We start from the raw sequence: 16,676 nt of genomic DNA on the forward strand, positions 1-16,676 counted from the left end.
GGCCTACTCCTGCACCTATTTTCTATGTTTCTATGTAATGCCCACTGGTTGTTGACCTCTCTGCCAAGGGAAACAGGTCCTTCCTATCCATTCTATCCAGGTCCCTCATAATTTTATACACCTCAGTCAGATCTCCCCTCAGCCTCCTCTGTTCCAAAGAAAACAGACCCAGCATCTCCAATCTTTCCTCATAGCCAAAATTCTCCAGTCCAGGCAACATTCTTGTAAATCTCCTCTGCACCCTTTCCAGTGCAATCACATCTTTCCTGTAATGTGGTGACCAGAACTGTACACAGTACTCCAGCTGCGGCCTAACCAGTGTTTTATACAGTTCAAGCATAACCTCCTTGCTCTTGTATTCTATGCATCGACTTATAAAGGCAAGTATTCCATATGCCTTCTTAACCACCTTATCTACCTGGCCTGCTACCTTCAGGAATCTGTGGACCTGCACCCTAAGGTCCCTTTGTTCCTCTACACTTTTCGGTGTCGTACCATTTAATGTGTATTCCCTTTCCTTGTTAGACTTCCCCAAATGCATTACCGCACACTTATCCGGATTGAATTCCATTTGCCACTGTTCTGCCCACCCTGACCAGTACATTGATATCTTCCTGCAGTCCGCAGCTTTCTTCTTCATTATAAGAACATAAGAAATAGGAGCAGGAGTAGGCCATAAGGCCCCTCGAGCCAGCTCTGCCATTCAATAAGATCATGGCTGATCTGATCATGGACTCAGCTCCACTTCCCTGCCCGCTCCCCATAACCCCTTATCGTTTAAGAAACTATCTATTGCGGTCTTAAATTTATTTAATGTCCCAGCTTCCGCAGCTCTCTGAGGCAGCGAATTCCACATATTCACAACCCTCTGAGAGAAGAAATTTCTCCTCATCTCAGTTCTAAATGGGCGGCCCCTTATGCTAAGATCATGCCCTCTAGTTCTAGTCTCCCCCACCAGTGGAAACATCCTCTCTGCATCCATCTTGTCAAGCCCCCTCATAATTTTATACGTTTCTATAAGATCACCTCTCATTCTTCTGAATTCCAATGAGTAGCGGCCCAACCTACTCAACCTTTCCTCATAAGTCAACCCCCTCATCTCCGGAATCAACCTAGTGAACCTTCTCTGAACTGCCTTCAAAGCAAGTATATCATTTCGTAAATATGGAAACCAAAACTGCACGCAGTATTCCAGGTGTGGCCTCACCAATACCTTATATAGCTGTAGCAAGACTTCCCTGCTTTTATACTCCATCCCCTTTGCAATAAAGGCCAAGATTCCATTGGCCTTCCTGATCACTTGCTGTACCTGCATACTATCCTTTTACATAGAAACATAGAAAATAGATGCAGGAGTAGGCCAGTCGGTCCTTCGAGCCTGCACCACCATTCAATAAGATCACGGCTGATCATGCATTTCAATACCCCATTCCTGCTTTCTCTCCATATCCCTTTAGCCGTAAGGAACTGGCCCCAACAACTTTCTGTGGTAGAGAATTCCACATGCCCACAACTCTGAGTGAAGAAGTTTCTCCTCATCTCGGTCCTAAATGGCTTACCCCTTATCCTTAGACTGTGACCCCTGGTACTGGACTTCCCCAACATAAGGGACATTCTTCCTGCATCTAACCTGTCCAATCCCGTCAGAATTTTATATGTTTCTATGAGATCCCCTCTCACTCTTCTAAACTCCAGTCTTTCTTCATATGTCAGTCCTGTCATGCCGGGAATCAGTCTGGTGAACCTTCGCTGCAGTCCCTCAATAACAAGAATGTCCTTTCTCAGATTAGGAGACCAAAACTATACATAATATTCAAGGTGTGGCCTTACCGAGGCCCTGTACAACTGCAGCAAGACCTCCCTGCTCCTATACTCAAATCCTCTCGCTATGTAGGCCAACATGCCATTTGTATTCCAACCTTAATGACTGATGTACCATGACAACCAGGTCTCGTTGCACCTCCCCCTTTACCAAATGTCACCATTCAGATAATAATCAGCCCTCCTTTTTTCACCACCAAAGTGGATAACCTCACATTTATCCACATTATACCGCATCTGCCACGTATTTGGCCACTCACCTAACCTATCCAAGTCACCCTGCAGCCTCTTAGCGTCTTCCTCACACATTGCTTTTCCTCCCATCTTTGTATCGTCAGCAAACTTGGCTACGTTACACTCAATCCCCTCTTCCAAGTCGTTAATATAGATTGTAAATAGTTGGGGTCCCAGCACTGATCCCTGCGGCACCCCACTCGTTACTGATTGGCAACCATGTCAGCCAATCTTCTATCCATGCTAATATATTACTCCCAACCCCGTGAACTTTTATCTTGTGCAGTAACCTTTTGTGTGGCACCTTGTCAAATGCCTTCTGGAAGTCCAAATACACCACATTCACTGGTTCCCCTTTATCCAACTTGTTCGTTACATCCCCAAATTCCAGCAAATTTTTCAAACATGACTTCCCCTTCATAAATCCATGCTGACTTTGCCTGACCAAATTTTGCTTTTCCAAATGTCCTGTTACTACTTCTTTAATAATGGACTCCCAACATTTTCCCAGCCACAGATGTTAGGCTAACTGGTCTATAGTTTCCTGCTTTTTGTCTGCTTCTTTTTGAATTAGGGCATTACATTTGCAGTTTTCCAATCTGCTGGGACCTCCCCAGAATCCAGGGAATTTTGGTAAATTACAACCAATGCATCCACAATCCCTGCCGCTACTTCTCTTAAGACCCTAGGATGCAAGCCATCAGGTCCAGGGGATTTATCTGCCTTTAGTCCCACCTCCTTAGTGATTGTGTTAAGTTCCTTCCCCCCTTATAGCCCCTTGACTATCCACTGTTGGAATATTGTTAGTGTCCTCTACCGTAAAAACTGATACAAAATACTTGTTTAGAGTTTCTGCCATCTCCATGTTCCCCATTACTAATTCCCTAGTCTCATCCTCTAAGGAATTAACATTTACTTTAGCCACTCTTTTTCTTTTTATATACCTATAAAAATTCTTACTATCTGTTTTTATATTTTGTGCTAGTTTACTTTCATAGACTATCTTCCCTTTCTTAATCATTTTTTTAGTCATTCTTTGCTGGCTTTTAAAAGTTTCCCAATCTTTTGTCCTTCCACTAGTTTTGGCCACTTTGTATGCCCTTGTTTTTAATCGGATACCATCCTTTATTTCTGTAGTTAGCCACGGATGGCTTTCTTTTCGCTTGCAGCCTTTCTTCCTCACTGGAATATATTTTTCTTGAGAGTTGTGAAATATACTCCTTAAATGTACACCACTGTTCATCAACTGTCCCACACTTCAATCTGTTTTCCCAGTCCACTTTAGCCAACTCTGCCCTCATACCTTCATAGTCTCCTTTATTTAAGCTTAGTACGCTGGTTAGAGATCCAACTTTCTCACCCTCCATCTGAATTTGAAATTCAACCATGCTATGATCACTCATTTCGAGGGGATCCTTTACTAGGAGATTGTTTATTAATCCTGTCTCATTACACAGGACCAGATCTAAGATAGTCTGCCCCCTGGTTGGTTCCGTTACATACTGCTCAAGAAACCCTTCCCTTATGCACTCAATGAACTCTTCCTGAAGGCTACCCTGACCAATTTGATTTGTCCAATCAATATGGAGGTTAAAATCAGTTATGATTATTGCTGTTCCCTTTTTACAAGCCCCCACTATTTCCTGGTTTATGCTCTGACCAACAGAGTTGCTACTGGTAGGGGCTATAGACTACGCCCACCAGTGACTTTTTCCCCTTATTGTTTCAACATCTTGATCCTTTGAGCATATATCGTTTCTCACTATTGCAGTGATTCCATCTTTTATTAATAAAGCTACCCCACCTCCTTTTCCTTTCTGTCTGTCCTTCCGGATTGTCAAATACCCCTGGATATTTAATTCCCAGTCCTGGTCACTTTGCAACCACGTCTCTGTAATGGCTATCAGATCATACCCATTTGTCTCAACCTATTTTAGTGTAATCTGCAAACTTCTTAATCATACCCCCAACAATAGAGGGTTATGCTGATAGATTTAGATGAGGAAAGATGGGAGGAGGCTCGAGTGGAGCATAAACGCCGGCATGGACTGGTTGGGCAAGTGGCCTGTTTCTGTGCCGTATATCCCACGTAATCCTATGTTTTGTGTCTGAATTAAAAGAACCATTGCCAAGACAAAAATGCTTCATCCATTTTGTGCTTGTCATCCAAGTTAAATCCCAATTAGACATGACAGGTACAAACTGTGACAATCTTTAATCAGTGTTTGGAGGCATTTTTCTTGTGCTCTTTCATAGTCACATAGGACCATTCATCAAATTAAGAGGACAACAAAGATTTCAGACCTCACCTCAACAACTCTGCTATCCAATTCTTCAATACGGTGAATAATTTGGCTGCCACTGGTTAAAAAGAAACAATAAGATGGTAAGTAAATGACATGGATGGGCCGTGAGTCTCCAACAGTCCTGCTCCCTCCACCGCGCAACTCTGCCACAACTTTCCGGGTCACAAAATTAGTGCTGCCGCGGTAACAGGATCTCGGCTCGTTTCGGCATCGTGGCGGCTTCAACTCGCGGACATTAATGATCCAAGATTATCCCACACAACTGTTTCGGGAAAAGTTTGCACGACAAATAAAAGCCTTCGAACAGACCGCACGAAACCAGCAGGAGACACACGGGGAACGATGGTGACTCGCAACTTGGGTGAACTTTAAAATTTAACTCCTGACGAAACTTTTCTATTTCTCAGTCGCCCTTCGCAGCATTACCAGGTTTATAAATGTGAGGTTATCCACTTTGGTGGTAAAAACAGAGAGACAGACTATTATCTGAATGGTGACAGATTAGGAAAAGGGGAGGTGCAAAGAGACCTGGGTGTCATGGTACATCAGTCATTGAAGGTTGGCATGCAGGTGCAGCAGGCGGTTAAGAAAGCAAATGGCATGTTGGCCTTCATTGCAAGGGGATTTGAGTACAGGGGCAGGGAGGTGTTGCTACAGTTGTACAGGGCATTGGTGAGGCCACACCTGGAGTATTGTGTACAGTTTTGGTCTCCTAACCTGAGGAAGGACATTCTTGCTATTGAGGGAGTGCAGCGAAGGTTCACCAGACTGATTCCCGGGATGGCGGGACTGACCTATCAAGAAAGACTGGATCAACTGGGCTTGTATTCACTGGAGTGCAGAAGAATGAGGGGACCTCATAGAAACATTTAAAATTCTGACGGGGTTAGACAGGTTAGATGCAGGAAGAATGTTCCCAATGTTGGGGAAGTCCAGAACCAGAGGTCACAGTCTAAGGATAAGGGGTAAGCCATTTAGGACCGAGATGCGGAGGAACTTCTTCACCCAGAGAGTGGTGAACCTGTGGAATTCTCTACCACAGAAAGTTGTTGAGGCCAATTCACTAAATATATTCAAAAAGGAGTTAGATGAGGTCCTTACTACTAGGGGATCAAGGGGTATGGCGAGAAAGCAGGAATGGGGTACTGAAGTTGAATGTTCAGCCATGAACTCATTGAATGGCGGTGCAGGCTAGAAGGGCCGAATGGCCTACTCCTGCACCTATTTTCTATGTTTCTATGTGTGCACTAGGTCCGTGCAGCAGAGCAGGTCTCCAGTCGTCCTGGTTAACCCTTGCCACTGGATAAAGACCTAGCTCTGTCAAGCCCGTGTGATGGCTGATGTGCAACGGTCACCACACATTAAAAAAATCCACGCACAGGCATCTTCCACCCCTGGAGTTCAGGACTGGAACATCGGGTCCTTCATTGAAACATCTGTGAACTCATCCCTTTTGGTGTGGAAGCAAGTCATCCTCATTCGAGGGACCACCTATGATGATAAGCCAGTCAGCCTCTGCTCTCCTCCCACAGACACCAATCAGGTCATTGGAAGGAGCCCAAATGTGAACACTCTGGTGCCGCCTCCCCAACCCTCACTAGTTCACTTTTACACTCTGCAATTTTTCAGTCTTCTCCAAACAATAATTGGTCACCATTTTGCAGACCCCCCCCCCGGAGGCCTTCGCGGAAGCCCCGGGGTCCGAGGAGCCCAGTTTCAGAACCACTGCATTACGTCGCCCTTTACCCTTCTCATGTCTTCCAGAAAAATCTAACTTCTGAACTCTGTCTCCACACGTGTAACCCCTGCGCCCCGGTAACAAGCAGGCATTCAAAGATTCTGTTGGACGTCTTCTCTTACACCCGGAGCGGTGATAAGTCTCTACCTCCCCTAACTCCTGCTGATAGTTTAAGCTCATTCAACTGCTGACCAGCACTAAGCTGCAGCCAACTGTGGAATGTGGCTGATGGGGTAAAAGGCAGCTCACCTGTAAATTTCACTATCCACGATACGCCTCCCACACTGTCCATAGGCATTGTTCCCCATACTGAAAACTGCAACAAAACACAAACCAGATCCAGCAGCAGTCGACCAACACTTCATCAGAAAAACACCAACATGTGGCAGGAGTAACAATCGTTCCCCTAAAGGAGTGTCCGAGGATGGCGGAGGGGAGGGGGATGGGATGGGATGGGATGGGGGTGGGGGAGGGAGAGGGATCGGGGGAGGGAGGGGGCGGGGATGGGGGGGAGGGGGCGGGGATGGGGGGGAGGGGGCGGGGATGGGGGGGAGGGGGCGGGGATGGGGGAGGGGGCGGGGATGGGGGGCGGGGATGGGGGGAGGGGGCGGGGATGGGGGAGGGGGCGGGGATGGGGGGAGGGGGCGGGGATGGGGGGAGGGGGCGGGGATGGGGGGAGGGGGCGGGGGAGGGGGCGGGGATGGGGGGGAGGGGGCGGGGATGGGGGGAGGGGGCGGGGATGGGGGGAGGGGGCGGGGATGGGGGGAGGGGGCGGGGATGGGGGGGAGGGGGCGGGGATGGGGGGGAGGGGGCGGGGATGGGGGGGAGGGGGCGGGGATGGGGGGGAGGGGGCGGGGATGGGGGGGAGGGGGCGGGGATGGGGGGGAGGGGGCGGGGATGGGGGGGAGGGGGCAGGATGGGGGGGAGGGGGCAGGGATGGGGGGGCGGGGATGGGGGGAAGGGGTCGGGGATGGGGGGAGGGGACGGGGATGGGGGGGCGGGGGCGGGGATGGGGGGAGGGGACGGGGATGGGGGGAGGGGACGGGGGATGGGGGGAGGGGACGGGGATGGGGGGAGGGGCGGGGATGGGGGGGAGGGGCGGGGATGGGGGGAGGGGCGGGATGGGGGGAGGGGCGGGGGATGGGGGGGAGGGGCGAGGGATGGGGGGAAGGGGGCGGGGATGGGGGGAGGGGGCGGGGATGGGGGGAGGGACGGGGATGGGACGGGGATGGGGGGGAGGGACGGGGATGGGGGGAGGGGGGCGGGGATGGGGGGGAGGGGGCGGGGATGGGGGGAGGGGGCGGGGATGGGGGGGAGGGGGATGGGGATGGGGGGAGGGGGACGGGGATGGGGAGGGAGGGGGAGGGGGAGGGGGAAGGGGAGGGGGGAGGGGGAGGGGGGAGGGGGAGGGGGAGGGGGGAGGGGAGGGGGCGGGGGAGGGGCGGGGGGGGGGGGGGAGGGGCGGGCGGGGCGGAGGGGAGGGAGGGGGAGGGGAAGGGACGGGAGGGGGAAGGGACGGGAGGGGAGGGACGGGGAGGGGAGGGACGGGGGAGGGGAGGGGGACGGGGAGGGGGGGAGGGGAGGGGGAGGGGGGAGGGGGACGGGGAGGGAGGGGGCGGGGAGCGGCGGCAGGGAGGGGGCGGCGGTGGGGGAGGGGACGAGGAGGGGGGTGGGGGAGGGGGACGGGGGGATGGGATGGGACGAGGCAGGAAGGGTGAAGGAGAGCTCTCCCCTGGCAATTCCCAAGTACTCAGTCTCTCTCATCGGCGGTGGGGGAGGGGACGAGGAGGGGGTGGGGGAGGGGGACGGGGGGGATGGGGAGGGGACGAGGATGGGTGATGGGAGCTCTCCCCTGGCAATTCCCAGTACTCAGTCTCTCTCATATTATAAATAATGATACAATACCTTTGAAGCATTCGCATATTTAAATCCCTTCATGGCATCACTCCTCCCCGTCTCCATAATCTACTCCAGCCTTACAATACTCCCCACCCACGCCCTCCTAAACTCTACTCCACTGACTCTGGCCTATCCTCATCTCCCCCCCACCTCCACCCTGCCTCCCCTCTCCGCCATTGGCGCTGTGCTTTCAGCTGCCTGGACCCTAAGCTCTGGAATTCTCTCCCACTTCCTCTGCTCCATTACGACCATCTTTAAAAGCCACCTCTTTGACTGGTATCGAGCCCTGTGCAAGTGTCGGGGTCAGAGACGTCTGTCAAGCATTGAACTGCAACTTTCCTCAGCATCTCAGTGAATTTTGAAACAAGCACGTCCCTTACAAAGTCCCTGCTTTTAAACAATTTTGCAGCAAAACCCAACACCAATAACCTTACTTCAGCCCTATAAATACATCCTTCCCACGGCTGACAGCACTGTGGTTTCAGTATTTAATGGAGGAAAATGTCAGATCATAGATCAGCACAATGGATCCTTTCCGAAAAAGGCTGCAGCAGCAGGAACTTAAAGAAGTGGCTGGTAAAATCATTCAGGAATCATTCAAAAAGAAGACTGGGAAACAGCTAACGTTTACACAGAGTAACCCAGGGATAGGGACAAGCTACAAAACAACAGGCTTGAGAGTCTAACCCAGAAATGTAAACAACGAGGATAATAGCAAACTTCAGGAGGTATAGACAGACTGGTGAAATGGGCAGGCACATGGCAGATGAAATTTAACACAGAGAAGTGTGAAGTGATCCATTTTGGTAGGAAGAATGAGGAGAGGCAGTATAAACTAAATGGCCCCACAATTTTAAAGGGGGCGCAGGAAGAGAGAGACCTGGGGCAGGTGGCAGAACAAGTTGCTAAGGCTGTTAAAAAAGCACGGAAGTTATGCTAAACCTTTATAAACACTGGTTAGGCCCCAGCTGGAGTGTTGTGTCCAATTCTGGGCACCGCACTTTGGGAAAGATGTCGAGGGCTTGGGGAGGGTGCAAAAGAGATTTACGAGAATCGTATGAGGGACTTCAGTTACGTGGAGAGTGGAGAAGCTGGGATTGTTCTCCTCAGATCAGAGAAGGTTTAGGCGAGGGTTTAATAGAGGCTTTCAAAATCATGAAGGATTAATGAGGAAGTGTTCCCAGAGGCAGGAGAGTTGGTAACCAGAGGACAACTGGCAAAAAACCAGAGGGGAGATGAGAATAATTATTTTTTTGAAATTCACTACCTAAAAGGGCGGTGGAAACAGATTTAATACTGTAGTAACTTTCAAAAAGGGAAGTGGATAAATACTTTAACAGGAAAATTTACAGGGCTGTGGGGAAAGGGCTAGTTGGATAGCGTTTTCACAGAGCCAGCACATGCACGATGGGCTGAATGAATCCCTATGATCTGTTGTGGGTAAAGTATTAGACAGCATTCTGAAAAAAAGGATTAAACACGCAGATGTTATTTGTTGTCGGGATGGACCAACACATTTACTCCAAGGGCAATCAAACAGTTCCCCAGCTTAAGGCAGCAAGCTCTGGGCAGAGGGTGAAGTGCCTGGGATTGGATACTGGTAGAAGCACAGTGAGCAAGTGAAACACGCCTGCCCAGGGAGGGGTGGGGAGTGGACTGCCCGGGGCGGGCAGGGGGGGTTGGGCTGCCCGGGGCAGGGGGCAAGGGGCAGAGGGTGGGGAGAGGGGCTGGGCTGACCGGGGCAGGGGGGAGGGGCTGGGCTGCCCCGGGTGGGGGGGGGGGGGGCGAGCTATCCAGGGCAGGGGGCGGGGGGATGGGCTGCGCAGTGAGGGGTGGGCTGCCCAGGGAGGGGCCAGAAGCAGCCAGCCTGCCCAGGGAGGGGTGGGCTGCCCAAGGATTGGCTGTGGGGTGACTGGCTGCTGACAGTGAGGGGGGCGGGGGGTGGGGAGGGAAATTGTCCACAGCCCCTCCCTGGGACGGGCTGCCCAGGGATGGAGACAGGGCTGTCGAGGCATGCGGGGGCAGAATGGCAGATGGGCTGTGGAGCAGAGTGGTGGATGTACAAGTGGGGAATAGGCTGTGGGAGAGTGGGGATGTGCTGTGGGGCAGAGACTGGGAGTGGGCTGTGGGGCAGAGACTGGGAGTGGGCTGTGAGGCGGAGACTAGGAGTGGGCTGTGGGGCAGAGACTGGGAGTGGGCTGTGGGGCAGAGACTGGGAGTGGGCTGTGGGGCAGAGAGTGGGAATGGGCTGTGGGGCAGAGACTGGGAGTGGGCTGTGGGGCAGAGAGTGGGAATGGGCTGTGGGGCAGAGACTGGGAGTGGGCTGTGGGGCAGAGACTAGGAGTGGGCTGTGGGGCAGAGACTGGGAGTGGGCTGTGGGGCAGAGACTGGGAGTGGGCTGTGGGGCAGAGAGTGGGAATGGGCTGTGGGGCAGAGACTGGGAGTGGGCTGTGGGGCAGAGACTGGGAGTGGGCTGTGGGGCAGAGACTGGGAGTGGGCTGTGGGGCAGAGAGTGGGAATGGGCTGTGGGGCAGAGACTGGGAGTGGGCTGTGGGGCAGAGACTGGGAGTGGGCTGTGGGGCAGAGACTGGGAATGGGCTGTGGGGCAGAGACTGGGAATGGGCTGTGGGGCAGAGAGTGGGAGTGGGCTGTGGGGCAGAGACTGGGAGTGGGCTGTGGGGCAGAGACTGGGAGTGGGCTGTGGGGCAGAGACTAGGAGTGGGCTGTGGAGAGTGGGGGTTGGCTGTGGGGCGGAGACTGGGAGTGGGCTGTGGGGCAGAGAGTGGGAATGGGCTGTGGGGCAGAGAGTGGGAATGGGCTGTGGGGCAGAGAGTGGGAATGGGCTGTGGGGCAGAGAGTGGGAATGGGCTGTGGAAAGTGGGAAATGCTGGGGAGAATTGGATGGTTATCTGAGGGAGCGGGTAATTGAGGGATGTCATTCTGTGACCAGCCCGATAGACTGTGGTCCTTTTTAGTGCCGTGCTCTCTTGCGTTTGTGATGTTTGTAAATGTGACCCAAAGTGGCCTCCACTGCTCCTGGTATTGAGGTTCTATGAATTTGTCACCTTCAGCTGTTTAAAAACAGTTTGGGATTATTCCTCCATGAAATAACAGCGTCTGCTGAAACTGAAACCATCCAAATAAAACAAGCAGCCACAGGTTCAAAGAACAAACCCCTGCTAGATTTGTGTATTACGCAAAGAGAATGGAGGCTAACTGTGTTTAGGGTGCAAGAACAGGTACTCACCTCCCTCGGTATCAGTCAGCAGTAGTGAGTGTGCTCTCCCACAAGACACCTGCACCACGCGCGTCTCCTGAGGTTTCTCCAGAGGCAGTGGGACTGGCGACGGTTCCAGGACGTATTCGTAACCCTTAGCTGAAACGGGATTAGTGATAACAGCACAGTAAGAACAACTTGTATTTATATAGCGCCTTTAACGTAGTGAAACGTCCCAAGGCGCTTCACAGGAGTATTATGAGATTAAAACTTTAACACCGAGCCGCATGAGTAGAAATTTGCACAGGTGACCAATTAGCTTGGTCAAAGAGGTAGGTTTTAAATAGCGTTTTGAAGGAGGAAAGAGAGACAGAGGCGAAGAGATTTAGGGAGGGAGTTCCAGAGCTTACAGCCTAGGCAACAATGGTTGAGCGATTATAATCAGGGATGCTCAGGAGGGCAGAATTAGAGGAGCACAGATATCTCGGGGGGTTGTGGGGCTGGAGATTACAGAGATAGGGAGGGGGCGAGCCCATGGAGGGATTTGTAAACAAGGATGAGGATTTTGAAATCGAGGCGGTGCTTAATCGGAAGCCAATGTAAGTCAGCGAGCACAGAGGGTGATGGGTGAGTGGGACTTGGTGCGAGTTAGGACACGGGCAGCCGAATTTTGGATCACCTCTAGTTTACGTAGGGTAGAATGTGGGAGGCTAGCCAGGAGTGCGTTGGAATAGTCAAGTCTAGAGGTAACAAAGGCATGGATGGGGGCTTCAGCAGTGGATGAGCTAAGGCAAGGACAGAGACGGGCGATGTTACGGAGGTGGAAATAGGCGGTCTTAGTTATGCTGCTGATATGTGGTTGAAAGCTCATTTCAGGGTCAAATATGACACCAAGGTTGTGAACAGTCTGGTTGAGCCTCAGACAAAAGTTGGGGAGAGGGATGGAGTCGGTGACTAGGGAACGGAGTTTGTGGCTGGGACCGAAAACAATGGCTTCGGTCTTCCCAATATTCAATTGGAGAACATTTCTGCTAATTCAGAACTGGATGTCGGACAAGCCGTCTGACAATTTAGAGACCGAGGAGCGGTCGAGAGAAGTGGTAGAGCTGGGTGTCGTCAGCGTACATGTGGAAACTGACGCTGTGTTTCCGGATGATGTTACCAAGGGGTAACATGTAGATGAGAAATAGGAGGGGGCCAAGGATAGATCCTTGGGGGGCACCAGAGGTAACGATGCGGGTCGGGAGGAGAAGTCGTTGCAGGTGATTCTCTGGCTACGATTAGATAGATAAGAACATGTACAACTGGAGCAGATGTAGGGCATCCTTTCATATTCAGCCACTCCAAACACTGTCACCCCACGGTACAGTCTGCCCTGGCTCAGGGAATTCACCCTGCCACAATCACTGATCATTTCACCTGGGAGGGATTTGTGTTATAAACTTTAGCACCCTCCTGATAAGAACTCTGCTTCAGCACTCCCATCAGTTTTTACATAGGGAAATGATGCAGGTACTGAGACCAAGGGTCGGTATGTTAATGAGAATGATGGTCTGGAACACTTGGGGGAATCATTAAACCATCGTTCCCTGCCATCCAAGCTCAGAGTGTTGGGATATTAACATTCCTTCAGTAAACGGCAATGGTTGGTTCTACGGAGCTCGCAACTGAGGGTGGGGGATGGTATTGCTATCGATAGTATAGCTATGAGCTGTACTGACCAACTGCTGGACAGGGGGTGGTCAGTGGTCGAGCCCCCCTCCCCGCCTTCCTGTGAACACAAGGAAGAAAAAGAGAGTGAAATATGTTGAGGCCAGTTCCAATGACAGACTGTGAGAGGCAGGTTATGGTCTGGGCTGCCCGATATAGCCGATAGTTTTACATCAAGATGCTGACGGGATCACAAAGGAAACAGAGGGAGGATTCGCCTGCTGTTCAGGATAGCGCATCATGGGAAATGTTATAGAAGTTAAAAAGATCTGGGATTGCTACTTTGTCCAGTCATGCGTATTCTGCTTGTCAATTTTACATGGACCTCGTCTCACCAGAGTGTTCCATCAGTCCACCGATTGAGGATGGGAGAAATGAAGATCACGACATCTCTGTTCCACCCCGGGTTCTGCAGTCATATCCACTATCTGTATATTAGGGAGCAAATGTAAATCCCTGATCGTGAAGGACGGGATTCTGCTCACCGGGTTCAGTGACACTAACCTGAGGCAATATCTGAGGCAGAGCTGAAATGTCTAACACGAGTGATTGCATCTCCCGACAGCACAAGCGAGTTCAGTACCTCTGCGGCAGTTAATGGACTTGAAACCTCATACGAGCCCTTCAGGAGACAGCACACTGGAGTACTGACGATTGCCAAGGGTATGCTAATGTACCGTGTGGAAAGTCAACACTTGATACCAAAACTAGGGGCCATAAATATAAGATTTCAGGAGAAATGTCTTTACCCAGAGAGTGGTGAGAATGTGGAACTTGCTACCAAGGCGAATAGCATCGATGCATTTAAGGGGAAGCTGGATAAACGCTGGTGTGGAGCATAAACCCCACACCGACCCGTTGGGCCGAGTGGTCTGTTTCCATGCTGTACATTTGATGTAATCCCGTGAGCCGCTGAACACCACACAACCAACTCAAGTCTCCAATCGCGTAGAACCAAACACAGCAACTCACTCCTGTCCCGCCGACTCCGGTGAAATCCAATCTGGGAATCTGTGTTCAGACCCATTCCCCACACCTTGGTAATGTCACTGGTTTGTGAAGCCAGCAAAGTGAAACCATAGCCACAGGCTGCAGACGAGATCTGTTAACAAGACAGACAGAGTTTGTATTGTGTATCCGCAAACTCACCAAGTTTAACATTGCTACATCGATTTCTAACGGCATATTTGATAAAATAATTAATGGCACAAAACCTAAATCAAACCGGTTTAAACACAATCGCCATGCCCACACAGGCTACCCATGCCAGGCCGTTTGAGTTTCAGTGCGGCTGGTCCATCTGAAGCCAGCTCTCACCCGCTGAGTGGGAATTGGCATCCTTGGCTGAGTCTGGTCACTGAACCTGGCACTGCCCACTGCCATCCAGGGAGAGGTCCACCCCCCACACACTGCCCAGCGCCATCCAGGGAGAGGTCCTTCTCCCCCCCCAACACACACACTGCCCAGCGCCATCCAGGGAGAGGTCCTTCTCCCCCCCCCAACACACACATTGCCCAGCACCATCCAGGGAGAGGTCCTTCTCCCCCCCAACACACACACTGCCCAGCACCATCCAGGGAGAGGTCCTTCTCCCCCCCCCAACACATACATTGCCCAGCGCCATCCAGGTTGCCAGATCTAACTGGACCACATAAAACTCAGAGTCCTGCTCTCCTCTGCAAAATCTGCACACTATTGTAGGATCATCCTGGAATAAGATAACCCCCGGCTTCTCTTCTATGCTACAAACTGTCTTCTGAAACTCCTGCCTCCTCCACCTTCACCTCCAACAAGCGCGAGGAGCTCATGGACTTCCTTGTCACTAAGATTGGGATCATCTGTTCAGCTGCCGCTTCCCTCCCTCCCCTAGAGGGGCCTATTTCCATTGATGGAGGGGTCTATTATGAGGGGGCATAGTTTTAAGGTGGTTGGTGGAAGGTTTAGAGGGGATTTGAGGGGGGGTGGGGCTTCTTTACACAGAGGGTTGTGGGGGTCTGGAACTCGCTGCCTGGAAGAGTGGTGGATGCAGAAACCCTCACCACTTTTAAGAGATGGTTGGATGGGAACTTAAAGTGCAGTAACCTGCAGGGTTACGGACCTAGAGCTGGTAATTGGGATTAGACTGGATGACCTTTTGTTGGACAGAGCAGATATAATGGTAAGTACTGCAGGGAATAGAACATGGCCAGGGTGATCTCCTGGACTAGTTTCGATCGCCTAGATGAGTCGAAGAGGAATTTTCCCAGATTTTTTCTCCCTAATTTGGCCTGGGTTTTTACCTAGTTTTTGCCTCTCCCAGGAGATCACATGGCTCCGATTGAGGTGGAGTGTAGAATGTTTCAGTATAAGGGGTTTCGCAGTTGTATGAGGCGGTTGGGCTGGGTGCTCTTTGCCTTTCCGTCATTGTTCATCGGTTTATATGTAACCTTTAGGGCTGCTGACCAATAGCAGTGCTGCTCTTTGTCGGCTGGCACGGACACTTCTGCGCTGTAAATTTCTATGTTTCATGCCGGGCCAAATTGCCCCCTGGCCTAGCCCTGAACTTGCATCTTTCTCTAGTTTCTCTCCTATCTCCCCTCAAACCCCCTCCGAGCTCCATGCTCCCACGACCCTATTCCCACCAAACTGCTAACCACCCAACTTCCCTTTATGAGCACCACATTAGCCGATATTGTTCATGGTTCCCTCTCCTCAAATCTACCATCATCATCCCCCTCCTCAAAAAACTCACCCTTGACCCCTCGGTCCTATATTAATGACATAGATGAGGGGGCCGAGTGTAATGCATCCAAGTATCCTGAAAAAAGACACAAAGCTAGATGGGAGAGTAAGCTGTGAGGACACAAAAGGCTATAGACAGGTTCAGTGAGTGGGCAGTAAGGTGGCAGTATAATGTGGAGAAATGTGAGGTTATTCACTTTGGTAGGAAGAATAGAAAAAGAGGGGCCGAAATGACCCCTTTTTTTAAAGAGCCGTCACCGCCATGGTCGACGCGGAGGGGCCGACATTTTCTAAATTGCCATTCTTTATTTTTGGAGCGCCCCGCAATAGTGAATCGGCCGCCACTCGGTGCCCCCAACAGCTTTCCCCGGCGAGAAGCTTCTTGTGGCTCATCCGCCCTTAAAGGGCGCAGCCGCCATTATATTTTAATTGCCAGCCGACTCCAAAGTCAGACCGACAATGACAGCTATGGGTTTGCCAACCTCTTGGGTACCGGGCCGCTGGCCCAGCCGATACTCTCCCCGGCCCAGTGGGTGTTACTGAAGCGGTCGCAGAGCTTCCCTTTAACTGAAGTGGGGGGGGACGTTGTGACACATCAGCACGGCGCTGATGACCCGACCCGACGGCCCCGCAGCCGCCTGGAACACCACACCAACACTAAAAAATTTAAAGCTGAATATCTCTCTACTCAAAAAATAGTAAGTGCTCCCTGTGTGAGGCGGAGGGAAAGTTCGGCCCCAGAATATTCTTTACATGGTGAGAACTATTAAATGTTTGTGTTCAGGGGGATCTGGGAGTCCTTGTACATGAAGCACAGAAAGCTAGCATGCAGGTACAGCAAGCAATAAGGCAAATGGCCTGTTGGCCTTTATTACAAAGTATAAGAGTATAAGAGTAAGGCAGTCTTGCTTCAATTGTACAGAGACCACACCTGGAGTACCGTGCACAGTTTTGGTCTCCTTATCTGAGGAAAGATAAACTTACCTTAGAGGGGATGCAATGAAAGTTCATTAGAGTGATTCCTGGGATG

At 51.4% G+C, this 16,676-nt stretch overlaps 1 protein-coding gene across 4 annotated transcripts in view; it reads right to left on the minus strand.

Annotated features, from left to right (window-relative positions):
* rcc1l (RCC1 like) overlaps positions 1 to 16,676 on the minus strand; it is an 81,709-nt gene that overhangs the window by 60,126 nt on the left and 4,907 nt on the right. For 3 of the 4 annotated variants that reach the window (XR_011592322.1, XM_070874611.1, XM_070874613.1), the window contains exons 2-5: positions 13,898 to 14,027; positions 11,246 to 11,374; positions 6,349 to 6,415; positions 4,365 to 4,416 (exon numbers count right to left, since the gene is read on the minus strand). Coding sequence is in view for 3 of the 4 variants with exons in the window: in XM_070874611.1 (XP_070730712.1) it covers positions 4,365 to 4,416; positions 6,349 to 6,415; positions 11,246 to 11,374; positions 13,898 to 14,027 (378 nt within the window). In the remaining variant the exon portion in view is untranslated. Of the gene's footprint in view, positions 1 to 4,364; positions 4,417 to 6,348; positions 6,416 to 11,245; positions 11,375 to 13,897; positions 14,028 to 15,656; positions 15,704 to 16,676 lie in introns of those variants that run through there. The other variant, XM_070874612.1, reaches the window with a different exon arrangement.

This window comes from Pristiophorus japonicus, unplaced genomic scaffold, assembly GCF_044704955.1.
Source record: "Pristiophorus japonicus isolate sPriJap1 unplaced genomic scaffold, sPriJap1.hap1 HAP1_SCAFFOLD_907, whole genome shotgun sequence".
NCBI classification, from domain to species: domain Eukaryota; kingdom Metazoa; phylum Chordata; class Chondrichthyes; family Pristiophoridae; genus Pristiophorus; species Pristiophorus japonicus.